The sequence below is a fragment of the Peromyscus californicus genome, unplaced genomic scaffold, assembly GCF_007827085.1.
Source record: "Peromyscus californicus insignis strain IS unplaced genomic scaffold, ASM782708v3 Scaffold_21__1_contigs__length_65335640, whole genome shotgun sequence".
NCBI lineage: Eukaryota > Metazoa > Chordata > Mammalia > Rodentia > Cricetidae > Peromyscus > Peromyscus californicus.
In genome coordinates, this window is record NW_026294514.1 from 40,760,209 (window position 1) to 40,787,126 (window position 26,918).

General features: G+C 45.8%; 1 protein-coding gene across 2 annotated transcripts in view; it reads right to left on the reverse strand.

Moving 5' to 3' along the window:
* Positions 1 to 313: 313 nt before the first annotated feature.
* The window catches only part of L3mbtl4 (L3MBTL histone methyl-lysine binding protein 4), a 448,777-nt gene continuing 422,172 nt past the window's right edge, over positions 314 to 26,918 (reverse strand). The window contains exons 16-18 of one of the 2 annotated variants that reach the window (XM_052750167.1): positions 13,889 to 14,058; positions 5,204 to 5,266; positions 314 to 2,125 (exon numbers count right to left, since the gene is read on the reverse strand). In XM_052750167.1, coding sequence (XP_052606127.1) covers positions 1,958 to 2,125; positions 5,204 to 5,266; positions 13,889 to 14,058 — 401 coding nt within the window. In that variant the 3' untranslated portion in view covers positions 314 to 1,957. The remainder of the gene's footprint in view (positions 2,126 to 5,203; positions 5,267 to 13,888; positions 14,059 to 26,918) is intronic. The other variant, XM_052750168.1, reaches the window with a different exon arrangement.

Genomic DNA, 26,918 nt, shown 5'->3' on the forward strand with positions numbered 1-26,918 from the left:
GCATACTCAGGTGACTGACTTCATGGCTTGGTTAGCTACTTCAGTGGTGGCATTTTCTCAGGTGGAGGGATATGAGTTTCCTTTGTGGAGATGCTGAGATTGGGTATATAGATAGATCTAGATCTATCTATACCTGATCTCACTGTCTTCCAGGAAAGATAGTTCAACCCCAGTTCCACTTGCTGTCATTTCTTCTATTCTGGGCATTACTGATGAATTATCCTTGTAGCAAGTATCTGAGCTACAAGTCTCAGGTCTTCTATAAAATGAGCAATTATAAAGCCTGTATTAATTAAAAAGCTTTCCAACTTAGTCTCTCACACTATTAATATCTTAACTGTTTCCCTAAGAGAACACAGCAGTCAAAACCAGCAAGTTCCTCTGCTGGCCAATGCAGACAATTACCTCTGTTCTTCCACAGCTGAGGAAAAGAAACAGACCCCAGACTGTAAGGCAGGCACAGGCTATGATCACACATCCAGTAAGACAAAGAGAGGCTGCTTTTTATGTATTTATTAACATTTAAAATATATTAAAACTTTAACAGTAGAAGCAGGAATTTTTATTGCATGTGGAAGTCTCCAAAAAAAGAGAAAAACAAAACATCACAGAAACAAATTTACATCACCTGATAGTATATTAAATTTACGTTTAGGTAAGCATTTAAAGAATGCAATATATATGCTTTCAAGTTTTTTTCTTCTTCAGTGACCTAAAGTTAAAGAAATTCACTGGGCAGAATCAACTTCGTTAAATTGAGAATGTTACTAATGTAGCAGAAAGATGTTGTCAGATCTGCTTCTTTCTCATGGCTTCCCCTTTGGTTCCCACCCCTAAAGGATGAGTCTTGCTTCCAGGAAGGCAGTTGTAGATGCTACTATGTGAAAGAGCAGAAACAGTTGTAGACTTGGGGTTCTTCTTTTTCATAATTATGACGTGATCTGTTCACAGCTCCAACCTCAGACACACTCACTTCTAAAACATGACGGAAGTCTGAGAACGGGTCAGAAGAATTCAGCCAAACAACAGATCCTGAACTGCTCTCTGGAGGTCCTCCGCCCTGCTGCCATGCCTCTGGAGATGAAACCAGAACCTGACACACTTGCTCCAGCATCAACAGATGAGGGAGGAGTTCGTTCTGAAGTTTGTTTCATCAGAGTGGGAACAGAAAGGAGTTCATTCAAGTGGGTCATTGGCCAATGCCGTTGTTAGAACAAACTCTGGAGACAGCCCTGATGGCAGGTCCTCTGGTGGACCTCATCTGGTTCCTGAAATGCCCAACTACTCTGCTGCTACTTCTAGGCACACTCCTCGGAGTAGGCTCCGGGGCACCTTGGAACCATAACCAAGGAATGGTGAAAGGAATAAAAGTGAGCATTAAGAAAACAATGTGCATATTAGCACTTTATAAAAGATTCATACTTTCCTGAGTTAAGGGCACAGAAACCTCAGGAGTCTTCTTGGAAGCACCAGGCTCCCATCTCTTAGACTCGCCACACCTAGATGATAGATGTGAGCTGTGCTTGGATGTGTTTGTGTTGAACGCATTAATGATGGATTAATGAATTGATTATCTGGCATTTTACCACTTGAGACACTTAACGCTTGCAGAATGGAGAGTGGTTCTCTCTCCCTCCCTCTCTCTCTCTCTCTCTCTCTCTCTCTCTCTCTCTCTCTCTCTCTCTCTCCTCCCCCCCTCTCTCTCTCTCGAGGGGGGGGGGTAGAGGACAGACATGTGGACAGCTTCTTCAGTCTGTCTGTTTGTTGCAGTAAGGATGGCACCCAAACCAACACTTGGACCTAACTAAGTGTCTGAGTCATTGGCATTTCACCATTTGCCAAAGTCTTCCATACACCTAAACCAAACACTTTAAAGGGTATGACCATGGGGACATTGGCGGCCAACCATGTTTCCGAAGGCACAAGTCCCAGTATCAGAGGATGTTCAGGAGCACGTTTATCTCCTGGCTTCTGGGCCCGAGGCAACATCATCTTCAGTGACATCCTGGGAGTTCCTGAACATCAGGATAGAATTATAAATCTTCAGTGCTGGGCCCAGCTTGATCTTCATCACTTTAACGATGTCTGCCTGGGTCAGAAGCAGGAAGGCTTTGCCATCTATCTGCTGTGAATAAATAAACAATCACAAATATAATTATTCCACACTGGAGCTTGTTTATCCACCAGTAGCATTTCCTGGGTACAGTGTGTGACACTAAATCCATGTGGCCTTGCTAGAGTCACCCCACCCCCATTTGACTCAAGGCAGATCAACAACATTGTGCTCACAGAATAAAGGAGTCAAATTAAATTAGAAGGTTCTCAGTTTGTTAAATATAGACTCAATACATTAATTTGTGCCAGCACAGACTTCCATTGTTATGTTTCAACATTTTTTTTTGGCCTGAATGTACCAAGAGCTTTCAAAGTACCACCAAGTAAATCTCCAGAGAGTAAGGCACCATGTGCAGGCTCTGTCTGGTATCACTGAGGGTGTGGAACACTGGAAACAACCTCATGTTGTAGCAACAGAAGGGAAAAAATTGTAATTTAGCTGCAGTGTGGGATGCTACACAACACAACCCCTTAACACGTGTTTCAAAGAAACATTCTGTGATCTGTGCAATTTCACAAATCGTTAAGCAGTCATATATATTATGACAACAAAGATCTTCTAGTTTTTAAAAATAAAACTGTATGAACACATATTTGAAATATCAGAAACCCTGGGTCATTGTAGGACTCAGGGGGAAGAAGTAGCTGCGGCTGAACCTGATGACCTGAGTTTAACCTCTAGAACCCACAGTGGAGCGACAGAAAAGACACCTGACATTGTCCTCTGACCTCTACATACATGCTGCAGCATGTGTCCACACTGACACACATGCACACCATACATACAAAATGATACTAAAATATTTGAAACCTTGACTCCCCAATAGCAAAAGAAGTTATCTTTGGCTATCAGAATAGTGATTTGTCTGAATTTTATCCCTTTAGCTTTTCAATAACTTCATTTCCTTTCTGTAACAAAACCCACTAAACAGAAAAAACATGTAACATTATCTCATTTATTAATTTTTAGAAACAATATGAGAATGATTCTTGGCTCCAGTCCAAATTTGGGAGTGATGGATGTATTGATGACCTTCATTGTGGTAATCATGTGCATATGGTACTTGCATAGATGTGTATAAAACACCATGTTGTATACTTTGAGTATGCTCGATCCTCATTTGACAGTTAAATGTTTTTTAAGTTAGGAAAGCATGTGGCTACATGTGGGACAGCTTTCCTGAGTCATGTGATGATGAATAGTCACCATGTAGACTGTGTTGGTTCTCAGCTTCTTGGAGGCCTAGGGACCTCAGAGCTTGTCCTTGTGGACTGCTTGGGGGCACCTGTCCCTATATGATATACATACTTTATATAGTTACCTAGGTCAGCTGACTCTTGGCTGTAGAACCAGAGACTGGGATGAAAGGGTTTTCTATGGCAATCCCTCTGTGAACCAGAGCCATGCACGCAAACCCCGACCCCCCCAACCCAACAGCGTGAACCTCTTACAGTCAATGCCTCCTTGACTGTGGTGATCCTTTTGATGGAAGGATGACGTACTTGGGGTTCTTGGTTAGGCTTTTTAAACACTTATAAAAGCTCATAAAAATACCTCTATGATGTATTATCTGATGAAGACACAGCCATTTAAGAGAATAAAATGCTTTTCTGGGGATCAAATCCCTGTTCTCCGAGGCAGGGAAGAGTCATTACACCTCTTTCCCCACCTTGACCTGGGTTCAGCACCTGCATTTTCAGGCAAAAAGCACTGGCCAGGCATCAGTTGTCATGAAAATGAGGCAGTGATGGTGAAGAAGACAGTGAGCGTGTGTGGAGATGCAGGAATCTGCTATAATCTACCGTACGTGTTTTACTCTCCTGATGATCCTGTGAGGTAGATGAGGAAACCTGGAATGTCCAGTGTAAAGATGTTCCCAGTGTCACACAGCTTCTCAGAGGCAAAGCTGGGGTCCCAGGCAGTGCCTCGTGGACCCAGAGGAGAGGGTCCTCCCTATATTGCTTACTAAGGCCCAATTGGTTGGTTTACTTTAGCGGTCCCATCCCGTAAGTCTGTGTGTTTTAGATAGGGAGGAGCAAGGGGGTTCCAGTGATTTTCCCACAGGGGTCAGCAGGTATCGGGCTTGAAAACTCCCAGAAAGGGTTTTATATTTATCATACAGAAAGACTCAGAGACAAACTAGGTCTTGTGGATTGCTAACGAAGAGAACAGGCTGTGTGCAAGCCTGGGTAAGGTCTGCCCAAGCTGTGTTGCACTCCGGTGGAACCACAAAAACACTGAGCTTTGTTGGATGGTATCAAAAAGCTGCAGGACTCTGAGGGTCTCAGAACCCAGGACCTCAAGAAGATGTCCCTTGAATCGTGTAAGCTCTGAACTCAAAGGGGATGTCATGCTGTAAACATTCCCTAGGATCTAAGTTTCCTGGAGCACTAATTAAAGCTGTAGAATCTTCCGAGAGGGGAGTCTACAACACTGCCCCTTCCCACTGTTCCTGGACTTCCTGAGGATGGCCTCTAAGGTAAACCACCTCTACAGTGTTCAGAGGACAAAGGACCTCTGTAAGAAGCTCAATGCAGTGCAGGCTTGTAGCGGTCACGTGATAGATAATCGTCATCATTATTTTATCATCTACAGTAGATCCCGGTATTTTTTGCAGCCCCTGGGATTATGGATTCTGGCTTTTGAAAAATGCTAAGCAATTGAGGACACGACCAACCATGAGGAAGCAGGAAGCAGCAATGCCACACAAGGATGCTTCTTACATCCATTCTGAAGCAGGTGGAGGCAGGGGGATGGGCTGGTCTCACTCTCACTGTAAAGCAGAGAATTCATCCCTCCCCCCAAGGCTCCCTAAAGTCACCAACATGAAGCCTTCACAGCTCCCATAGACACTAATTATCTAATGCACCTACTCTCCCACCCAATGATCTGAGCAGAGCACCCAGCATCCTATGACAGTAAGGGTAAGGATGGCCAAGCACAAGCTCCACTGCTGGGTTTTTCTGTGCTCCCTTTCTCTCGCCTCCTCCATCCAACTGCTCTTATTTACACTTAAGGAGATAGAAGCAAAGCACTCCTGGGCCTAGCTAGAAGTACAAAAATATATCTAATTTTTCCATTTATTACCTCTTTCTTGAAGCACTTGGCATGTTCTTCACAGCCCAGAAGAGACTGTACAAACTCAGCCACCTACAACACAGGATGAAAAGCTAAATTTTAAAACACGCACCTGAAATACTTTGAAGGTTGAAGTAACTCGCTGTGTGAATGAAACGTGCTCCAAGTCCCAAACGCTTGCAATTTAAACAGTCACTATCAAATCATACAACCTTTTATCCCCCTCGCTCATTAGCTGTGTTCTGCCCCCAGTGTCTTTTCTGTCCATTTATCACCAGGCTGGCCTACACAGGGTATGTTGATAAGGGGACAGTGATGACCAAATCTGTATAGGGCTCTGGCACTGGGAAGACTTCCAATATGTGGTCCTCCTAATCATGTGGGGCTGGTGGCTGTGGAGAGTGGTTATCATAGGGCCATCAGGATGCTAGGAACATCTTGCTTACAGGTACTCCGAAATAGCAAGTTCCCCCTTTAAGCATCACTGGGGGAGGCTCTAGCATACCTCTCCAGGTACCTGGCAACCATGGAAACTCCATGCATCATGCTGAACTAGATTCTCACATAAATGATGATAAAAGCCCAGAGAGGCTTAACAACTTAATAGTCCTACTCAGCCAGTTATCAGCAGAGAATTTGGAACTCAGGCTGCCTATTCCCAAGTCCTGAGTTCTGGAAATCACTCTCTTCAACTTTCCCCTCTTACCTGATGACTCATCTCCTTCTACACACATATAACACACACATATGCACACCACATACACACACACACACACCACACATACATACACACACCACATACACACCACACACATACACACAAACATACACCACACACACATGCACACCACACACACACACACACACACACACACACACACACACACACACACACACACTAATTTCCGTGTAGTGAGATAGCTTGAAGACCTGACTTACAGTGCAGATAGCCACCAACTGTCCCCAACAGACACTGCCTGTTCAGATAAGATGAAGTGTGGGCTGGATAAGTGGATGTTATGATGTTTTGACAGATCTAGCATGGCTGTGGCATAGGCTGGCCCCAAGCTGGGGTTGGAGTACATGGGTTCTTGGGGTTAGGAGCTTAGGGGAACTGGCTTATTTTCCCTTGCTACCTCCTGGTTCGACTTGATGGTGAGCACCAGCCTGTCCCTTTCATGAGAAGCTCTGGAGACAGCTGAAGAGCACAGGTCCTTATACCAACATCTGCCCTGTCACTAACTCCTGAGAGCACTTACTCCCTCCAAGACTCTCCAGAGATCAGTGGACCCTGTTCCCCTCAGGACAGAAATGGACACCAAGAGTTGAGATGACTATTCTTGGGGCTCAGAATAGTGAGGACCATCACCCAGAAGATGCACCTGTGTTCTCCTGGCCACATTTAGTCTGTGGGAACTCAAAAAGTTCAGCATATTTTCTTTTGGGGGACACTCGGCATGTGCTCAGTGTCTGCCTTCCTCAACCCATCTCTACAAGTCTAGCTCAGCAAAATTAATTTGTGATTATCCTTCTAAGGTGGAAGGGAGGTTGTGAATTTTAGGAAGCTTCCCTAAGCATCCAGCAGGCTGCCACGAACAAACATCCCACTGTGGGAAGACTTCGGTGCAAGTGTGATCAGACTAGTGGTCCACGGAAAGCCCCATGCTCCCAGAGGGCACTGGTGGAGGAATCTTTGTCAGTTTGCAGACAATTAATATGGGTGGTTTTCCTATGAATAGGAAGCATGGGACATACGTTGGGTATCGACGGGGAATTGATGAAAGCTATGAAAGGCCACTGTTCAAGTCACATTGGTGGGAAACTGGGGCAAGTGTCAGCAGTGGTAGAGGTGGCTGAAGTTGGGTCTCTAGAGCCCAGGACTTTAACACATCTGAGTCCTTCCCTAAGCTACTCTCTTGGCTGAAAACATTGACCATGACTATGTCTGAGGGCTTTGTGATGGGCACACCTCTGAATGGGACTGAAGTATTGTTGAGTCTAAGGCTCAGGTCACAGAGAGGAAGGAAAGGAGAATGTCACATAAGGCACAGCTTGCCCGTCACTATAATAAGCATGTCACATGTGTGACCTGTAGGAGAGATGCAAAGGCATTTGGATGGAAAGACTGAAGCTCGGGGAAAGTCAGGGAAGGATCCTGGAGGAGAGGCTCCTTTGATACACACAGTATTTCCTGGGATTAAAATGGTTGACAGATGTGAGATTCCCAGGAGCCAGCCCAGAAACAGGACAGGTATGAGCAACAGTAAAGAGTCTGAAGAGCAGAAGATGAATGGGGAAAAGCAAGGTGGTGTGGTCTCTGGGGATAGATTTGTGCTTCTAGCAGCCGGCAGCCAGGAGCCCGAAGTCCAGGTTCTCAGCTTGGCCACACATCACCATCTCCTGCAGAGCTTGCAGCCTGACTGGAACATGGACTCAGCCATCGAGATTACAAATGAATGGAGTTGGACTGGGTCCAAGCACTGGGCATTTATTTTCAGAGCTCAGAGAGGATGCTGTTGTGCAGTGAGGGCTGGTACCACAAGGCCAGGGAGAGCTGGAGAGGTGAGCCTTCAGTGTCTTCCTGGACTCCTGAGGCCACTGTCAGTGGGTAGGGCATCACCTACAGCTAATAGAAAGCATGAAGGTCTGCAGATCTGGCTGCTGAGGGAGGAGGTGGTACAGAAGTCAATTCCTTCTGACTAGACAGTCTGGGAATGGAGGGTTTCTCAGTCTCAGCTCCATGAATTCCTTGGGATAGGCAATTCTGCTGTAGAGTGCTTCTCTATACTGTGGGGCATTTGCTCACACCCCTGGCCTCTAATCCCTAGCTGTGAATAGCAATGTTGCCTTCTAGCTGTGACATCCAAAAGGTCTTTCCATAGGCTGTCAAAGGCCCCTTGGGGATAGATCTAATGCTTGGAGTGACTCTTCCACTGGAAGAATCACTCAATATCATGGGAGGAAAAAAAAAGGTTGACCAGGACTTGGTTCAAGACCAAAGTTTTGCTCTACCTCAGTCATGACCTCTGTGTGTGGAAAGCATGTCAGTCACAGGGACAGTGGGCCTCTTGTGACAAGCTGCAGCAGTTGGCTAAGACATCTTCTTACTCCTTGTGCCAAGAGCTGCTCACTGCAAAAAGGTGCCAAGTTGTGCTGATCATTTGCATATGTCACCGAGTCCCCCTCTGCCAGCATTACAAGGACTCCTTCCTCTTCTTCAGCATAGCTGACCAAGAACTCACCACCAACTGGAAAGGTAAACAGGGTTCTGATGGGGATAAATAACAGGTGAAACCAAAGCATGGGCAGAATGGAGCACGGGCTGCCGAGGGGTGACAATACCTGCTCCAGTGCCACTGTCACAGTTCCCTGGGGGCCCGGGCTCTCCACCTTCGCTCTCTGTATACAGAAGGGCATCTCTGCCTCCTGGGCCTCACCACCTGTCTCAGGGGCTCCACTTTTTGGAAAGATTCCTCCTCCTCCTCCTCCTCCTCCTCCTCCTCCTCCTTCTCTCTCTCTCTCTCTCTCTCTCTCTCTCTCTCTCTCTCTCTCTCTCTCTCTCTCTCTCTCTCTGTCTCTCTCTCTCTCTCTCTGATGGTAAAGAACAATGCCATGAAATCTCCTGAGGAAAAAGTCTTCGTCCAGATCTTAAAAACATCCAGAAGCCTTCTTCAGAATTATTAGTACTTCCTTTCCCTAAAAGTAAATTGTATGTTGAATTTTAACAAAACCTGTAGGCTTTGTTTGGCTACAGATTTTGCAAATGTAAGTGGTGAAATGTTTCCATACCATAGAATAATATGGAAGGCCTTCCTTTTCACTTTCCCATTCAAAGACCCTTTCTCCTACAAATGTATGATAAAATGGGGACTACTGCTCAGTGAGAGTGAACTCTCTGAGGGAAGAAACAGTTATAATTTGCAACTACCCCTCAAATGATAGCTGTGAGGTGGGTCTACTTTTCAAAGTAACAAGTACCCCGGGGAAACATTGTGGGGACCCAGACCATGGCCGACTCTGAAGAACACCCACGATGTGGGAAGTTGTTACATAGACTTGTGCCCTTGGCTCGGATCCTAGGGCACATCCCTGGTCTGGAGTTTGCTCTGTGAGTCCGTACTGTTAGCCATGGTTCTAGGGATCACCCTGGGCACAGGAACTGACAGGTGCCTGTTTTCCATGTTCTTCGGAGCGCACACTGTTCTGTACCGTGTCCCCAAACCCGGCTTTGTTTTGGAAGGGCTCCGAGCAAGTTAATTGTAGGCATGAGACAGCAGTCTGGGGACTAAGAAGGATGACTCTGCCTGGGCTCTTCTACCAGCCTCCGACTTTACCCAACTCACGTCCCCCCGTGACCTACTTTCCCCGGCTTCCTCTCTGGCACTCAGCATGCATCTCTTCTGCAGTGGGCTGTTTCTTCCATCTTCCCGAATGATGGTGCTCCTCTCTTGCTGAGCCTGGAGATGTGAGCTGGATCGGGCCGCCTGGAAATCCACTGGGGACTGTGTTTCCACTCTGACTCTCTTGAATTTTTTTTTTTTTTGGCAGAGTTTATTTGCCCTTTTTTGAAGGGTCCAATTGCAGAAGGCTGCTATGCTTAGCCAGCAGTACCCTGGGTTTTTCGAAACACTGCCTTCCTCCCGTGTAAAGCCTGCTTTGAAAGCGACTGCCACCTTTTATAGTTAATGAACTTTTAGGGAGCACTTGGTTGAGAGCAGGACAATTTATATGTGGTACTTTAAGTACCGTTTCAGAATGGAAGAGGTATAAGTGCCTGCATGTGAGCCAAACAAAACTCAGCTGTGCCTGGGATGGTAAATGTACACTCTACAGTGTATGAGGATAGGACCGAGCATTCACTCACTCATTCATTCATTCATTCACTCGCCACACAGGTGGCCAATCACCTACTCTGAGTACGAAGCTTTGATATGAAGATGTAAAAAAAAACAAACCTAAAAAAAAAAAAAGTTAGTCCTTATTCCAACCATCTTGTATTCTTATGCAGACTATGTGCCTGTCCCAGAGTGAGAAATACGGCTTCCACAGTAGATAATGTGTTCTCACACCCTCACCTCTAATGTAGTGTTACAAAACAATCACATTTATGACATATAATATATCGCCACGTGTTCTTGCCTTTCCTTTCATAGCCACTGAATCGACTTCACAGCCTCCCCACACTTTGCAGACAGTGCGGTGGCGGCAGAGACAGGTATGGTGACAACAGAGATAAAGCCGGCCCTCAGCTCTGTGGAGAGTGACAAAGGGCCCGAGCTGGCTTCTCTTCACAGGCAGCGTTATGTGGAGCAGAGGTCTCCCTCCCAGGCCAGGGTGGAGACAAAGGGGATCTTCTCTCTCTTCAGCTTCTGCTATAGATGCCCCATGCTGGATCTCACTGAATGGCACTTAACACAGGGTGCCTGAGTTCATTGTAGCATACCTTGTCCCTGGGGACTCCCCTCTATCATGTCCACTGGTAACAAAGCCCAGAAACAGCTCTCTTAATGCAGGTCAGACCTGGACTGCCTTTTCAAATGAACCCTCCCCGGTTGCCATTCTTGTTGTGGTGTCCAGAGCAACCTCACATCCTGTTGATAATGGTACCTACTGGTAACGGTACTTACTGAATGCCCCCACCCCACCATGCGGATCCCTTGAGAGAACTGCCTCATTTTCAAAGACACAGAACATACCACTAAACTCACATTTTAAATCCATCAAAGATCATGCTTGAGGGTATATTTCAGTGTTGGGGAAATGTGCATGGTGATTAGGGACCCAGAAATAAGTCTTGGCTGTTCTTTTTCTCAAGCGCATCTTACTAGTAGCTGTCAAGGCTGGGCTTTTGCAAGTCCTGTGAAGGGCATCTCTAGAATACATCCCTGTGGAAAGCATGGCTACAGGGCACCAGAAAGAGCCAGGGGCAGGGGTACTTGAGACAAGACACTTGGCCTCCCTGTGACTTTTCCACTAATCTAAAGGCCCTAACGTGTCTTCCTGCAGTGAGGGGCAGAGCATGCACATGCTCCATGACAGAGAATTCAGGGACTGGAATCACCTTCGTAACAAGCCTTTGTAGCACTTCAGCCTCTTTGCATTTTCATTAAAGGCTAAACTTGAACAGACCAGAGCCCTCCTTCCCCGTCACCTCTCCACTGTCTCGTGGTCCTGGCAGGGCTTCCGTTCTCTGGCTCCATCTCTCCTGAGAAGTAGACAAAAGCATCCCTTCCTCCATTATAAGAGACACTTAGGTATGCAAGCTTGCAGATCTCACATGGGACTCTCTGGTCCCCAGACTGACGGTCTCGGCACTACACGTTTTACTTCTTAGGGTAATAACTCGCAATATCTTGAAGGCCCGAGGTGTTTCTCAAAAAGCCCATGACTTGCTTCCTCTCGGAGCCTTTGTCCTATGGACTACTGACCACTGTGCAGGCCTGCCTCTCTGGAGCCTTCTGGATCCTCAGTTGACCCCTTCTCAATTCTTGGTTCCTCAGAGGCTGTCTCTGGACAACATTATGCTCTCAGGAAGCACTCCCCTCAAATCCTTGCCTACACCCTCTAATGGCAATACCTCACTTACCATCTATAACTGTATCACTCCATAGACTCTCACCCTGAATTCTTCATGACCCCTTAGAAAAGCCCCTTCAGTCTATTGCTACACTGGTCCTTCTTCTGACAGCATCTACACTGGTCCTTCCTCCAAAAGCACCACTGTTCTCCACTGTTCCAGAGACGCTTCCTGGCCTTGCAGATCTCAGGCTATTATCCTAATGAAGCATTTAGTCCTGAGACTATAAAAGGAATCACATTCGGCTCACTTTATTCTTCATCTTTTGTGTCTTGTCTACTTCCCTGTGCATTGAGTCTGATTTTAAAACAAGCACTGAAGTCAGATGTTTCTCACCACAGAACCCAGTCTAGACCCCCTGCCATTCTGGGGGGCTCCTAACCAACACAGTGGGCATCTTCCTTTCCTTGGTTTGGCTCTCTCTGAAGAAAATCATTCCCGTCTCCCTGAATCATCCTGCTTAGAAAGGGACTTTGTGCCCAAGAACCAAGCAGACTACAGCTTCTGACTGAGCCCGGGGCCATCCTCTCTAGTCACCCTTGCACACAGCCACTCTCCCCTTTTGTGGGTTAGCTTCCTCTATGTCCAGTGTGGGCACAGTAGGACAATGCCAGCTCAGGGCTGGGACTGACTACATGGCCCTAAGAAAGCCACTTAAGTTTTGGCCATCTCAATGTCTTTGTCTTTGTGCCTTGCCATCGTTATCCTAATATACATTTTTGACCATGTGAGGGTCATGAGCTGAGGGTCTATTGAGAGGGGAGGAGCCAATTCCAGCCTTACTTTCCAAATGGAAGAACATTAAATGACTAGCTTAGCGGTAGTAAGGAACTGCTTGTCAATTGGAACTCCCCATTTGCTCAGTGCCACTCACATATGATTTCATCATAAACACAGAAGGCTTTCATTCAGTTGCCTTGGTCATGAGCACACTTAGCAAACTTGCGCAATTCCCCAAGAAGGCACAAACCCAACTACTCTCTTAGGAACAGAACCCTGTTATTTCATTCTCCCCTGTATTCTCTAGCCCATTGACTCAACTCTCTACTACCAAGATAATATGGACCCATCCCTCCACAGAATGGAAAAGAGGTAGGTATGTAGACATAGCATGTTGAGGAACAATGACTGCTGTCTCTCTGCCCATTGTAGGAGGAACCTGGGAAAAGCGAAATCCCAGGCTTTCAGTCGAGGTCTCTGGGGAGTAGCGCACAGAGCTTGCTCCAGGCTTCCCAAGTCCGCACAGCCGTAGGGGCAAGACTCTGAGAAAGAGAAGCCTAATCCATACCAAGGGAAGGTGATTGGACTAGGTGCTTGATGAATGTTTGGGAGCTAATTTAGTTCCAGATCTAGCTCGAACCTCAGAGAAGACGAGGGTTGACTAGGTTGAAAGAGCATCGTCTGAGGCCAGCCAGTGCCATGACATCTTTATTAGTCAAACAATGTACTCCCTTAAAATGAACCTGTTAAATAGGAGGTTTTACTCCAGCACTATAGCAAGCAATGAGGCTTAACTGACCTATGCTGAAAAGCAATGTTGTAAGGCATGATTATATTAAAAACCAATATTGTAAAATCGTACCTGACTCTCCCCACCATAAAACATCTTACCCAATGTTTTAACAATAGATCCACTAAAAATCAACTCGAGGTTTACTTGTAATCCTATAGTATGGAGGAAGAAACCATGGGGGCAGACACTTGCTCTGAAGGGGAGCACACAGGATTGCTCAGGGTCTAGCATGTCTGGGGCAGGGCAGTGCTTTCCCAAAGAGGTTTCTAAGCACAGGAGCTCATGCTTTGCTGTTTCTCCATCAGAGCAGGGGTGTGGATTTGGAAGACTGGTTCCTCTGCTCTACTTAGCATGGGGATGGTGACAAGACCCAGGAGTTGGTACTAGGGTAAGGGCGGGGTGGGCAAGAACAGCAGCAACAAGACAGACAGTGGACTTCCCCAGTTTCTTCAAAGACATGCCTGACTTCCTGCTCCGATTTGACGGTTAAGCTTCATAGAGAAGATGTACAGTCTGAGACACGCAGGGAACATTTTCCCGGATATTAGGAGACGCCAGCGGTGGGCTGGTCTCACTCCAGAGTTCCCAGTATGGTTCTTCTCACCTCGTCCACTGTCCACCTGGCCACTTGGCTGGCTTGGATATCAGCCACACCTGGAAGCAGCTTGCAGTGCTGCTCCCAGCCCAGGGGGAGGTCTCGGAAAGGGTGAGCTGACATGGACGTCATAAAGACCGACCGGTGAAGCACTCGCTGTGCCTGTTCAGCTGAGTATTCTGAAAGAGAGAGGAACGTGGAGTGAGCGGAGCACAGACGCTGCAGGTCGGGGCGGCTGTCATCTCTTCGGAGGAGGGCCTTTGGTTGATGGGCAAGATGCACACCCAGTCAACACTGTTAGAAAGCCAGTTAACTAATTTAGGCCAGGAGACATGTAAAACTCATCGTGGAAGGCCTAGTCTTGTCTGATCATTAGCCAAGTCTAGATACTCTCTGTGAGGTTCTGCTGGATGGCAGGTGAAGTGCTAGGTTATCCCTGGCTTTCTTTCCTCTTTCTACATCAAGAGTCAGATGAGCTATGGAGCCACAAAGAATGTGAATATTGAGCAGACAGGCATGCTGAACCATCTGGGATCTATGTGTACACAAAGAGCAGTTTCCTCCTAGAAGCCACTTTCTATACCAATAAAGACAGAACAAGCCCAGGTTCACATCTGTCTCCCTAAATTCCCCTGTGATGCTGAATAAAATATAAGAAGGTTCCCATGATAAGGTGTGTGGCATCAGCTGATGCTGTAGAGTCCAGGCAATACATAGTGACCTCACATGGAGCGACGTTGAGGCAGGGCCTTCAGGGAGAAAAGCCTCAGCTAAAATGTGACTCTCAGTTCAGAATTCTTAAGTGGTACATACCTTCTTTATTAAGCAGAAACTCCGAATGGCTCCCCATTCTAAGGCATGAGAGACAGTGGCTGCAGCTTGTCCAAGACTGGCTGCTCTCACCACAATGAGTCCCCATCAAATCTGGAGGCTCTTCAGCCTCGCTCATAAATACTGCCACACTAGTGAGATCTCCTTTCAGAACGTCAGTCAGGTCTGATAGGACAGGCATGTAATCCTAGCATTAGGGCGTGAATGGGGGCAGAAGCATTTTGTTCGGGGCCAATGTCAGCTCCATAGCATGTTCCTGGCTGGCCTCAGACTCTCTCAAACCACAGAATAAAGCATCTTTACTCTTGCGTTCTATTCCAACAGTTAAGATGGAGCCTGGAGCAGGGGAGGTGCTTAGGGGGCGAGGGAGATACAGTAGCACAGTCGGTAAAGCCTCGTAACAAGAGGACCTGAGTTTGATTTCCAGACCCATGTGAAAGAGCTGGGCATGGTGGCATGTGTTTGCGATCACAGTGCTGGGAAGTGGGGGCAGGAGATCCTGGGGCTCATGGCTCAACCAGTCTAGGACAAATGATGAGCTCATATCTCAAAGCACCAGAGATCCTATCTCAAAGGAGGCAGACAGTATTTGAAGATGACACTTGAGGTTGTTGTCTTATCTCCATGTACACACACTCATGTGTGCATGTGCGTACACACATACATACACACACACACACACACACACACACACACACACACACACACACACAGAATGCCTATCACCACACACATTTACATACACACATGCCCATGCACCTGTATATACAAGAACAGACACACAGACACATGAACACATACAATGTGCACCACAAGAGCACACACATGAACATGCACAGACACATGCACACCCACACATACATGAACAAACACACATATAATGAAAGTGAAGGTCTGATGACACTGCCTTGGATCTCCAAACAGATAAGGAGCAAAAACAATAGAGATGTCTGCACAAATCTCTGCTTCTATCGTGACATCCTTGAAGACATTTTCAGTTCACATTAGCTAACTGAAATCTGCTGAGACTTTACAAGACAGATCACAATGGAAATGTTTCTCGCCTTCTAAACGCCTCCTTTTCCAAAGCAAGAGGCAGCTTAAGCTGAAGTAGCCAACAACTGAGAGACTACCAGTGTGGTTTACGTCTTATGTTTTGTTAAGAATCTGGAAAACTATTGTGCAAATATTCCCATCTCTTTATTACAGTTTTTAGTGTAAGGGGCTGACATGTACTTTACATGGTCAGTCACATACCTGTTTAGAATCAGGAAGGCTCTAAGGGTGAGCAAGCTGTCCATCACCGGGCTTTTCTATATGGTGCTACTCTTCTGGATTAGAGCAGACATCCTCATATTTACTAACGCTTGCTGCCTGCCCAGATAAAAAGACAGCAAAATTGCAGGCTTCTTCCTAATTCTTATGCTCCAGTTGCAACCAGTGGCAAATTCATCTCTGCCGATTGTCCAAGCTGACCTTTTTAGTATGTAAATAGGTTATCATCTCTCTCCATGTAGTTCAGCCAACAGTATGTTAGGCTGCAGGTTCTGACGGGAGAATTCTCATCTTCTTGGAAAGGCCAGTATGTTGACAAATGGGAGTTTTCTTTAATGAAGTTGTCTGGTGGTACAAGACCATGTACAAAAGAAGGCCCCGAAGTCATGGCATTATGTGCCAGTGTGTAGTTGTAGCAAGGCCGACATCATAGACCAAGAGTTAAAGCTCCATATTTGGGCCTAAGACAAGAGCCAAAGACCAAACACAAGCTTTTTTCCCCCCTAGAAAGCAGAATTGGTTGTCTTGCTGAAAAGAATTGACTTAAAAATAAACACAGATGTATTGCAAATGTATGTGGATCTTATTATTCATTAACTGAGTAAATCAATCAAGTACCATTTCTGATATATAGAAGACTCTGAAAAGACACAGTGAATCATATGTTTTGAAGGTACAATGTTTGTGTTTCACAAATAAATACGGAAGGCAGTAAGAATGGAAAAGAATCTGTGCATTTCCAAGAAAGAATATTTTTGAACAGCTCAGCTTTGGAAGTGGCTGTGTATTTGGAGTGCTGAGGCTTACTCTTGGAAGCACACCTAACGTGTGGCTGACGGTACGTGAACAGCACTGGGGTTTCTCAGCCCACTGGTGGCTGTTGTCGGGTTGGTTGTGGGCTCTGGAAGGTGGGGGAGAGTAACTCCCATCCACTTAAGGAGAAAGATGGCCTTGAGTTAAAAAGGTGGAGGGTGCCAGCTCTACACGGTACACTTGATGTTATCTACTGATTGTGAATAAAGTGGTATACCTGTATCAAACCAAGGGACTCATCTGAAGATGAGTGAAATGTGTGTTACTGGAAATTGAGAAGAACAAAATTTAATTTGGAAGTTCATGAAAGCTGTGGGAATGACGTGAGATGCCAGAGAAGGTCCTAACACGGATAGGAGAGAAAGACCTACAGCAACCTGTGGGGCAGACAGTCCCTACCCAGAGTCCAGAATTTCCACCGGGATAGGGGTGTGTTTATTGATTTACAACCTTCCGTTCTGAGGAATGTTTGCCAAATGCAGCATTTTCCCCTCTCACTACTGTCGATTCCATCGTGATTTGAGTTTTTCATTTTTACTAACTCCTATGCATCCAGTTTCTTCATACTTAAAATGGGGTAATAATAGAATTATATCCCTTTGAACTTTTGTGACTAGACCAGCTCCAGGTACGGAATGAGTGCTCAAATAAGATATACAGGCTTTTATAGCGGCAATAGTGAATATGAAGACATATAACATTCCCAATGCCAGTCTGGCTCGGTTTTAATCCTCTGAAGGCTGAAATCCAGACACATTCAGAACCTTGAGGCCTGTGTTTAGATTTCACATCTATGTGATCCTGGGAATGGCAGTGTGGTGGTCACCAATATGGAATGAAACAGGGCGGTAGTTGCTGTCAAGTTAGGATGGGACATTTGTTCCCCAGGCAAATGGGAAAGGATTCATGGCAACCACCTTGACACTGCTAAAATGCACTTAGCCTAGGGGGTTGGGGATTATGTGACTCTTCAAACTAGGGTGATTTGCATTATTTTAAATTATGTGCATAAAGTTAAACTTTTGAAAAAATCCACTTAAAATTTGTATGCATATTCAAGATGTGAACATATTGATTTTAACTTTCTCTTAAGCCCAGTATAACTCATCTCATAAAAGATACTCCAAGGCCGGGCGGTGGTGGCGCACGCCTTTAATCCCAGCACTCGGGAGGCAGAGCCAGGCGGATCTCTGTGAGTTCGAGGCCAGCCTGGGCTACCAAGTGAGTTCCAGGAAAGGCGCAAAGCTACACAGAGAAACCCTGTCTCGAAAAACCAAAAAAAAAAAAAAAAAAAAAAAAAAAAAAAAAAAAAAAAAGATACTCCATATATATCCCACAGTGCTTTAAAGATCATAAGGCATTATTGGAAATATGAACAGTCATGCTGCATATAACTATGCTTCTGTCATTAATGGGCCATATAGATCACCATGGTCACACAAGAATATCGTGGAGCTGAAAAGTTCCTATTGCCTATTATTTTTATTATGCCTTTTGTACGGTTAGTTAGTAAATACTGCTGTGTTACCATTGCATATAATATTTTATACAGTTTACATGTATAGCCTAGAGTAAATCAGGTCACACCACACAGCTTAGATGTATAGCCAGTTCATCTAGGAAAGTGTAAGTACACTCTGTGATGGGTACACAATGACAAGATCACTGACCTGTGCAGCTTGCAGAATTTATCTGTTATTAATCGGCACATGAAAGCACTGTTCCCAGAAGTCATCCTCCTCAACCCCAAAGCAGCTGATCATTCTGTCTAAAGGCACTTTGGGCATTTACCATGAAGAGAGCAGAAAGGTTCATTTGCCTGCTTTATCCAAGGGGTCGGGCATCCCAGCTGTTTCCACCCATCAGGGCTGAGATCCGGGCTGCTTCCCAGTTACAAGGTCTCACTGCAGCAGCCACTCCTACCCAGCCCCCGGGAGAAGTCAGCCAAGGAAATTCTGCCTGCAAAAGCAGCCTCCTGCGGGAGGTCTCAGCATCCTAATTAATCAAAATGTCCCCTGTCCCAGAAACTGAAACGCATGTGTAATCCTGGCTTTGCCTTTGACACCAGCCTGAAAGAGACAATAATCAAAACTACCTCTGCATTTAGAATACTTTCTCCTTTCAGAAAACACAGGACATAATCTCCTCCGTTGCCTCAGTCAGTTGCCATTTGTAGAAAAATTTGGAAAAATCTCTAGCTTCCCTTCCTTTTTTCAAACTGGCACTTACAATTTAGAAAATATAACCATGTGTTTAATGGTTTTGTAAAGACATTGAAAGATTTGGAACACTCTCAAAGTTCCCAGGCCCATCCATTCAGCTCCATCTCTCACCCCAGGGTCCACCATCTCTCACTCCAGGATCCAAACAGACCCTGGACCGGAGTGCTGGAAGGATTGGCTGTGCTCTCTACTCTTCAGAGTCATGCAGAGAGGAGCGTTCTATGGAAGGGTGCTGAGGCATTACGTGCCCTACAGAGGCAACAACTATCACCCTGGGAGAGATGCAGTCTCAGAAAACTCCAACCATGGGTCAGAGGGGGCTCGTCTTCTCAAGAGTTCAAGGGAATAGCCAGATTGGCCAGTTGTGGGTGGCGTGGGATGTGGGGACTGCCTTTCCAGAAGCTCCACAGGATGTTTTTCTTTGAAAAAAAAATCTAGAGTCCAAGGATTTTAACTCATCTGAAAATAGCATAAAAGTAGGTCCTGCTTCCTTTGCAGCCCCTCTCGCTGTCCCCCCCCCCTTCTGCTCTACCCCCCACAAGAGGAAGAGAAATCCTTTATGGAAATGTCCTTTAAAAATATGGCTGTTTCTTCAGAAAAGCCACACACAACAAAACCCGAAGCGAGTGAGTCATCAGTGGTAAACGAGTCTGCTGAGTGGGCCTCCAGCTATTTTTAATCCACTAAAAACGGAGACCCATTTCACAATAACCTTCTCTTCAATGAAAAAGGGAGCAATTCTAGCATGTTCTGTGCTTCACAGAGAGGAAATAAAAAAAAAAATTAAAGTTGCAATTGGCCCTGAAATTCAATTACGCTCATTTCCCATCCACATATAATCTGTGACTGTCTCTGGCCCAGTCCAGTCTCTCGAACAGGGACAGAGGGTTACTGTATGTGGCACTTTGCTCCCTTGGGACCTGCTGCTGGATTGGGAAGGCAACTTGCTGGCCTGGCTTTTTCTTTCCTAAGACTGGTCATGTCTCAGATTTGCTGGCCCATCCTGTCTATGTTACAGCATCTTCTCTCCCATTCCTTCCTCTGCTTTGTGCCTCAATACAAAGGGCAGAATAGACCAAGAGAAACACAAACACGATCCACAAGACAATGGCTGTGTCTGTGTGGGAGCGTGAGCTTGGCAAGAACAGTCATTAATGGAGCGCGCACTCAGCACATGTTGTTTCTCCTATGCCTGTTGTAGTGTGACTCATACACGCCATGCCTCTGTTCCATCCCTCAGGCCCTTACTGCTTAGGATTCTAACACTGGTGTCGACCCAGGCAGCACCTTGAGGTGGTAGCTGCCAGTCATCAGCCACTTCACTGTAGTTGATTTTACATAAATGTTATGATGAAGGACAGAATGTCCGTCCATGGGGTTTTCGAGGCTCTGCACTGGGCTACTAAGAGAACCAGGAGCTGGGCCCTGCCTGCTAGGGTAGCCAGGAGACACACACAGCTTTAGAACATTTGCAATGTGGTGTGCAATTTGAGATGTGCTATAGTATATCTGGAGTTTGATGACATAGTATTAAAAAGAACATAAATATGTATCCTTTAAAAATATTTAAATACTGAAAGGATGTTTTCGATATATTGATTTAAATAAAATATGCTGCTAAAATTAATTTGACTTCCTCCCTCCTTCCCTCCCTCCCTCCCTCCCTCCCTCTTTCTTTCTTTCCTTCCTTCCTCCCTTCCTTCTTCAAACATGACGACTGCAACTAGCGCTCTCTTTTTGTTTGGGTGGTCCAAGTCTGGTAAGAGCTATGGCATGGCTTCTGTTGAGACCCAGTTTGGCTTGGAAACAGAACAGAGTAATGTTATTCTTGCTACACTGATGATGATGGACTTGAGGTATTCTGTGCTCCACCCAGCCCCAGCTGCAGAAATGGCAGAAGATATTGAGACCCGAGACTATGGACAGTCCAGTGATGATGGGCTTGAGAGGTAGTCTGTGCTCCACCCAGCCCAGCTGCAGAAATGGCGGAAGACATTGAGACCCGAGACTATGGACAGTCCAATGACAATGGACTTGAGGTATTCTGTGTTCCACCCAGCCCAGCTGCAGAAATGGCAGAAGATACAGAGATATGAGACTATGGACAGTCTAGAGGGGGAAAGAGCTGGAGAGAGATGCTCAGAGTTCTTGTCTAGGCTGCAAAACTGAGTAAGTTGTTTCTCTGGCACACAGTGGATAGTGACTTTGGGATTAATGAAATGCTGAATGAATGAAGGCACAGTTGAAGAAAGTAGGAATTTTTTTTCACTAACTACAAAAAAAGTGGCTTTGAAAACTAGGTTAGGAACCATTCAGATTTAGAGCTGCTTTTTCTGAGTGTTGTACTCACCCCTAAACCACAGATAGGAGGTTGGACAGCTTCATTGCCTTCCATCTACTCTGGGAGTGGAATACTGTAAAGAAGGATGCTAGGGGATGGGAGCTTTGGAGTCTCAGGTCCTGTCTCCATCTTCCCAACATTCTTTCTCAGTTGGTCTGAAAGAGTTCGGCCTATGTGAGGCTCCAGCTTGTAGCTTTATAGTTCTGCTCCCATCTCTGTCTCTTGAGATGAGGAGAAGGGGATGCCCAGTTCATGCGTCACTCCTCCTTGAAGGCTTCCTTCCTTATCAAGTCAAGGCGATTCCTGTCATTGTCCTCCTGAGGAGCCTCACAGCAACATATCTGAAGAACCAGAGACCTTTCCTGACGGGCATGTTCTACAACTGCACAGGGTCTCCGCCTCTGAGCTCAGAGACCCTTCCATGTAGGTGGCCCAGCTCTTCACAGTTTACTCAGTCACACTGGGCTGTGTGGACGCTTCTGCCAGGGCCTCAGTCTTTTCTCCCACTCATCTCCATCTCTTTGCCAATTCTGAGGGAACGTAAGCATTTCCTCTCTCTTTCAGAGGCTGCCACCAAACTAGCTGCTGTGTGGGACACAGTCTTCCTGGCATCCCTTGCTTCCTCCACACAAACTCTTTTGAAGAGAGAGCCAGACTCGGCTGAATCCTGATGGAAGCAGTCACTCAGACAAAGTGTCACATGATGAACTTCCTAGGGCAGCAGGTTCAGGCCCTGGGTCTTCAGCTTCAACTCTTGAGGTTGAATTTTAGTTCCTTCTTTTGGTTGTATGTCAGCAAATAACTTTTAAGGAGGTCCCTGATCCAAGGGGGTCTTCCCTAAAGCTTTCTAGATGCAGAGGCCCAGAGTTGTTCCAGCTCTGACCTCAATGCTCTCCGGCCCTTTCTCTGTCTATTGGGTTGTAACTGCTACCTTCCCAGGTGACCCCCCACAGGATCCTGCCACTGGCTACCCTGCTTATTCTTTGGTCTCTTTTAGTGGAGTCTATGTCCAGAGCCTGCCACGGAGGCCTGTGGCACAGACCTGAGGTGGTGACCACATTCCAGGTGCTCCATGCACAGTGTGACTGTGGAGCCATCTGGGGCGTTCTGTTGCAGAGGCAGACAATGCAGAGCAAATGCTAGTAGCTCTATGCCAGCACAAACAATGACTTTCCATTCTGTGCTCTCTCATTTGCCAAGAGCGTTCATTGCTGAAAAGGCCAGGGATTGTTTATGACGTGAAGTCAAACTCACCCCTCAATTTGCTATTGGAGAGAAAATATCCCTTCACTTCATTTTTTTTTAAAGAATGCAGGAAAAGTCCACATTGACTTTTGATGTTAGTCATCCCCTAAGACTTTGGTGCAATGTATTTTCTGATGGCTAAAGGCTGACCTTTCAGTTTAATATCTGCTTTGCACAGCTTGAGACATTATTAATGAACTTCTTTGATTGAATACTACAATCCAATTGCCCAGCATGTATTTATGTATCTCCTGCAACACCAACCTTTGTGCGAAAAGGTGAGACTATAATTGAATAATCACTGGTGCCAACTTGATCAGGGGACCAGAGTGGCTCTTCTTACATCGTCATTATTCCCCTCACCGTGACTTCTTACCCTGATCCACGAACACCGGGGAAGAGGACTAAGCTGTGGGCCCCTGCATCCATAGGTCTGAACAGTTTCAGCATTTGACACATCTGTCGCAGTACTTTCCGTGAAGTCTGGTAGGTCTGTGTCTCAGGGATGCAGTGCCAAATGGAGAAAGTTGAGCAAGCAGAGCAGAGTTGGGATTTGACTCAGAGTCTCCGCACTAGGATGCTCTTGCCTTCCAACTGTGAGTCTCACACATCGCTATCTAAATGGTGTGAGGCTGGAGTAACAATCTGAGGGTGTCACCTCTACTTTAAGAAGGGAATTCTGTGTCTTAATCTGAAGCAGCGGAATTCCAGACAGGTCCTTGCAGAGAGTATCAGGTTGTTTTGTCTTTTTGTTGTTGTTGTTGCTATTTTTTTTTCCTCAAAACAACCATATTCCAGGATGCTCCCGGGAGGGAGAGAAACAGCTGGAGGGGCAGGGAAGGCAATGGAGGAAGAGTGCCAGGCAGTGCCTTTCCGCTGAAAGGAGGCATAGGCTCCGCCCCCAGCTGCTGTGCCTGCCCCTCTGGGGGATGGGGCCTTGCCTTACCCTTCTCATCCGGCCCTGGCACACAGAGCCGCTTCCTCCCTGGCAGCAAACTCAACACAGATGATGATTCTCACTGGGAGCCAAGGGCTCCCCGCCTCATGGTCACGATGACGCGTTCCCAGACAGAAGCCGCCAAGTCAGCTTTTGGTCCAAGTGGCTTCTCCACACGTCTTGGGAGCCACCTGCTTTCACGGGTACAGGTGCGCCCTCTGCTCTGCACACAGCTCTTCCCATCTGAAAGTGGCTCCGGAAAGGGGGTTTCCTCAGTTAGGTATTTGAAAAGCCGACATCATATCTACTGGTTTATTTTAATAAAAATGCAGGATAGTCCTATTAACTTTGACATGTTAATTGCCCACAAAAGACTTCAGTGTAACATTTCGGGCCCCAAAGCCCGTGTCTGTGTGGGGGTGGGGCTTACTAGAAGCCAGGGTACCCACTTAGGTGCATATCATACTTTCCTGTGATCTGTTAAGAACTTAGGAATAATAAGGTTGTAGACTTTTTTCATAGGCCACTTTGGGGCTGATTCACTAGAGAAGCCACAGTCATTTTCTTCTTGCAAGAGTTCTGTTTATTTATGGTGTTTTTCCTGATTTGCAGAAATGCCAGACACACAGATGCACAAAGGAAGGCCTGTTCCTTTGTGAGCTTGGCCTTGGCTGGTTTTTGTTTTTTACTGTATCTACCAGGACTAGTGAGGGCAAGGCCAGTGCCTGGCATCTGCATCTGGTACCGACTCCAACGCCCTGCAGCTTAGCTGTGATGATCCTCTTCTCTTGTTTTCCAGGTTCTCTTCAGCTTGGTGCAAATGGATGGATTGTGTGGCTCCTGCAAGCTGGTGTGCGCCAACCTCCCACCTCTTAGCCCTACTGCCCTCTGGGCTCCTCAGTCTGGTCATTTCTTCTGCTAATTACAGAAGACATGGCAAGTGGTGAATATCAGAAAATGTTAGACGGAACCGGAAATAAAATTGACTCGTCTTTTAAGCAGATGAAATTGCATTTTTAAAAAAATTTTATAGACTTTAGCTTACTCTATGCATTCTGGTTTCTGGTTCAAGCCTATTCAGAAACCCTGTTTCACCCTCATGAAGCTATTCCATTCATATTTTTCCCTTCTAGATAAATAACATCGGATGCCAACATGCACAAATAGTATGTTTGACCTTTTGCAACTTATCAACATTCAAGAAAACATAAAACGTTAAATGCATTATCACTGAAAAAAATGGAAAGAAAAAGAAAACCCTTAAAATAATGAAATATTTAAATGGTAGAATCAGGTTAAACACTAATAAGGAAGCAGAGGGATTGCACTGACATGGACCAGCCACACACCACATTTCAAATCCTTATTTAAAAAGTAGGATCCAGTTGATGGTGCAGACATCACTTTCACCCATCTGCACGTGACTCACAAGGTGGTCACACCTGCAAGATGCCCATCCCTTGAGTCTCAGCTTGACATTAGCTTTTCTCATCCTGGGTCGCCTAGCCCAAGCTTTGCAGACCTGACTGTTGAGGCTTGCTGAGCAAGGCACACACCCAGTGGTGGCTTTTGTCTCTTCCTGATGACACACTATCATAGTCACCCAGAGTTTGCAGAAAATTCACATCTAACTAGAATTCCATGTGGAAGCATGGATCCTGGGGGAACCACTAAAGTCATTCAAAGGCCTGGACTCCATGACCTACAAAAGGGATCCAAAAAATGTCCCCCATAAATCTACAATGTGTTTTAGGAAGCGCACCCTAGACAGCATGCTCTTTTAATTTATCAATATCAGGACAACAGAGCTCAGAAGAATGAAGTTTATAACTGAAGTAGATTTACAGCACATATTTATTAAAGGTATTAATTCTACACATTTACACTATTGTAGGATATCATCTCCAAGTACCACCCTCAAAACATAGAAGAGTAAGAGGGAAGAGGATAGGCAGGAAGGACAAGAGCCACACTCCGACACCTAGGTAGGCTGCAGCAGGAGCATTATGAGTTCCTAGCAGTATATGACAAATATTGACACTCAAAAAAAATCTACCTTTGAATGAACATCACAGTATTAGTAAATATTAACTACCAACTAACTACTTCTTCATAGCTGCTTTAAACTTATCATATCAGATATTCAAGTGACAACCACAGGGCAACTGAGGACATGGGTTGAAGCTTTAGGTCCTCAGTAGAAAGATGAATATTTCTCTAGGTCTTTCACTTCCACACTTGACAGGAAGATGAAAAGCTGGCAAGGCAGTGCCTCGGGAGCCTCAAGATGGTCCTATCAGAAGGGAACAGGGTGCCATAAATTAAGGCCTTCATTGCCCACGTGAGGGGGACTCCTTGCTTGTAATGATACAGTCAGCTTGTTTCTCTAGCAAATGATACTTGTATCCAAACCCTGCTTTCCACTGCTGTTGAAAATAACTGCATTTAGAATTGGTAATTTTCTCTGCATGCTTCCTTTCCCTGGGAAGACACTCTGGAAGTGAAGTCTCAGATGGAGTTACATTTTAGCAAGGAGGGCGTACTGAAGGACCCACCACCCCACACACAGGCTAACTAGGTCTCTGTTAAAGAATTATTGAAAAAAAAAAAGGCAGGCAGCAAGTATCGACACTTAAGGCAACATGAAGACTCCTAATTGTTAGTTCTAAAAGGCAAGCTGTTACTATTTATGTGTGTGGGGGGTGGGAATTTAATAAAAACAGAGTTAGAGAGTGAAGGAATTTTATTAAATCTCCTGTTTGCAGAAGAGTGAGTCAGGTGTGTTGCCATGACGCTTTCAAACACTGCTGGTTGTGGTGGTGAAGATTTAGAACCATTCCTTGGAGCTCTTAATAGTGCATTTGAAAGAGGCAGTCCTGAGGAAAAGGCTGAGGAATGACAGAAATGAGAGCAACGGGGAAGATGCACCTGAAATAAATGGAAACAGCATGTTTCTGTGGCCTGGGTGTTCGTTCCCTCCTACTTCCCAAATAACTGGGGGGGGGGGGGTCAGTTATCCAGGGAATAAAGCGGCCTCTCATTTTCAATCTCCCTTCAGGCTGATAGACTTGGAGTACACATTCCTCAATTTCATTCAACCCTGGGACAGTGGGACCATCTGAAATGTTTTTAAATGCCATTTATATGTATTAGGACATCCCAGAGCAGGACTTTGGGGATGGAAAGATAAGCACTTGTGGCCCTGTGCTGTGGGAGAGTTGTGCCGAGTACGATCCAGAGTCTATGACTCATCACTCTGCAGACCGAAGATTCTCTTTCAGGGCTGCCTCTTGTTCCAAAGGCAGGATCATATAAGAATAGACAGTTAAAGAAAACATTATGTATGTGATAAAGGACCTTTATGTGACTGAATAT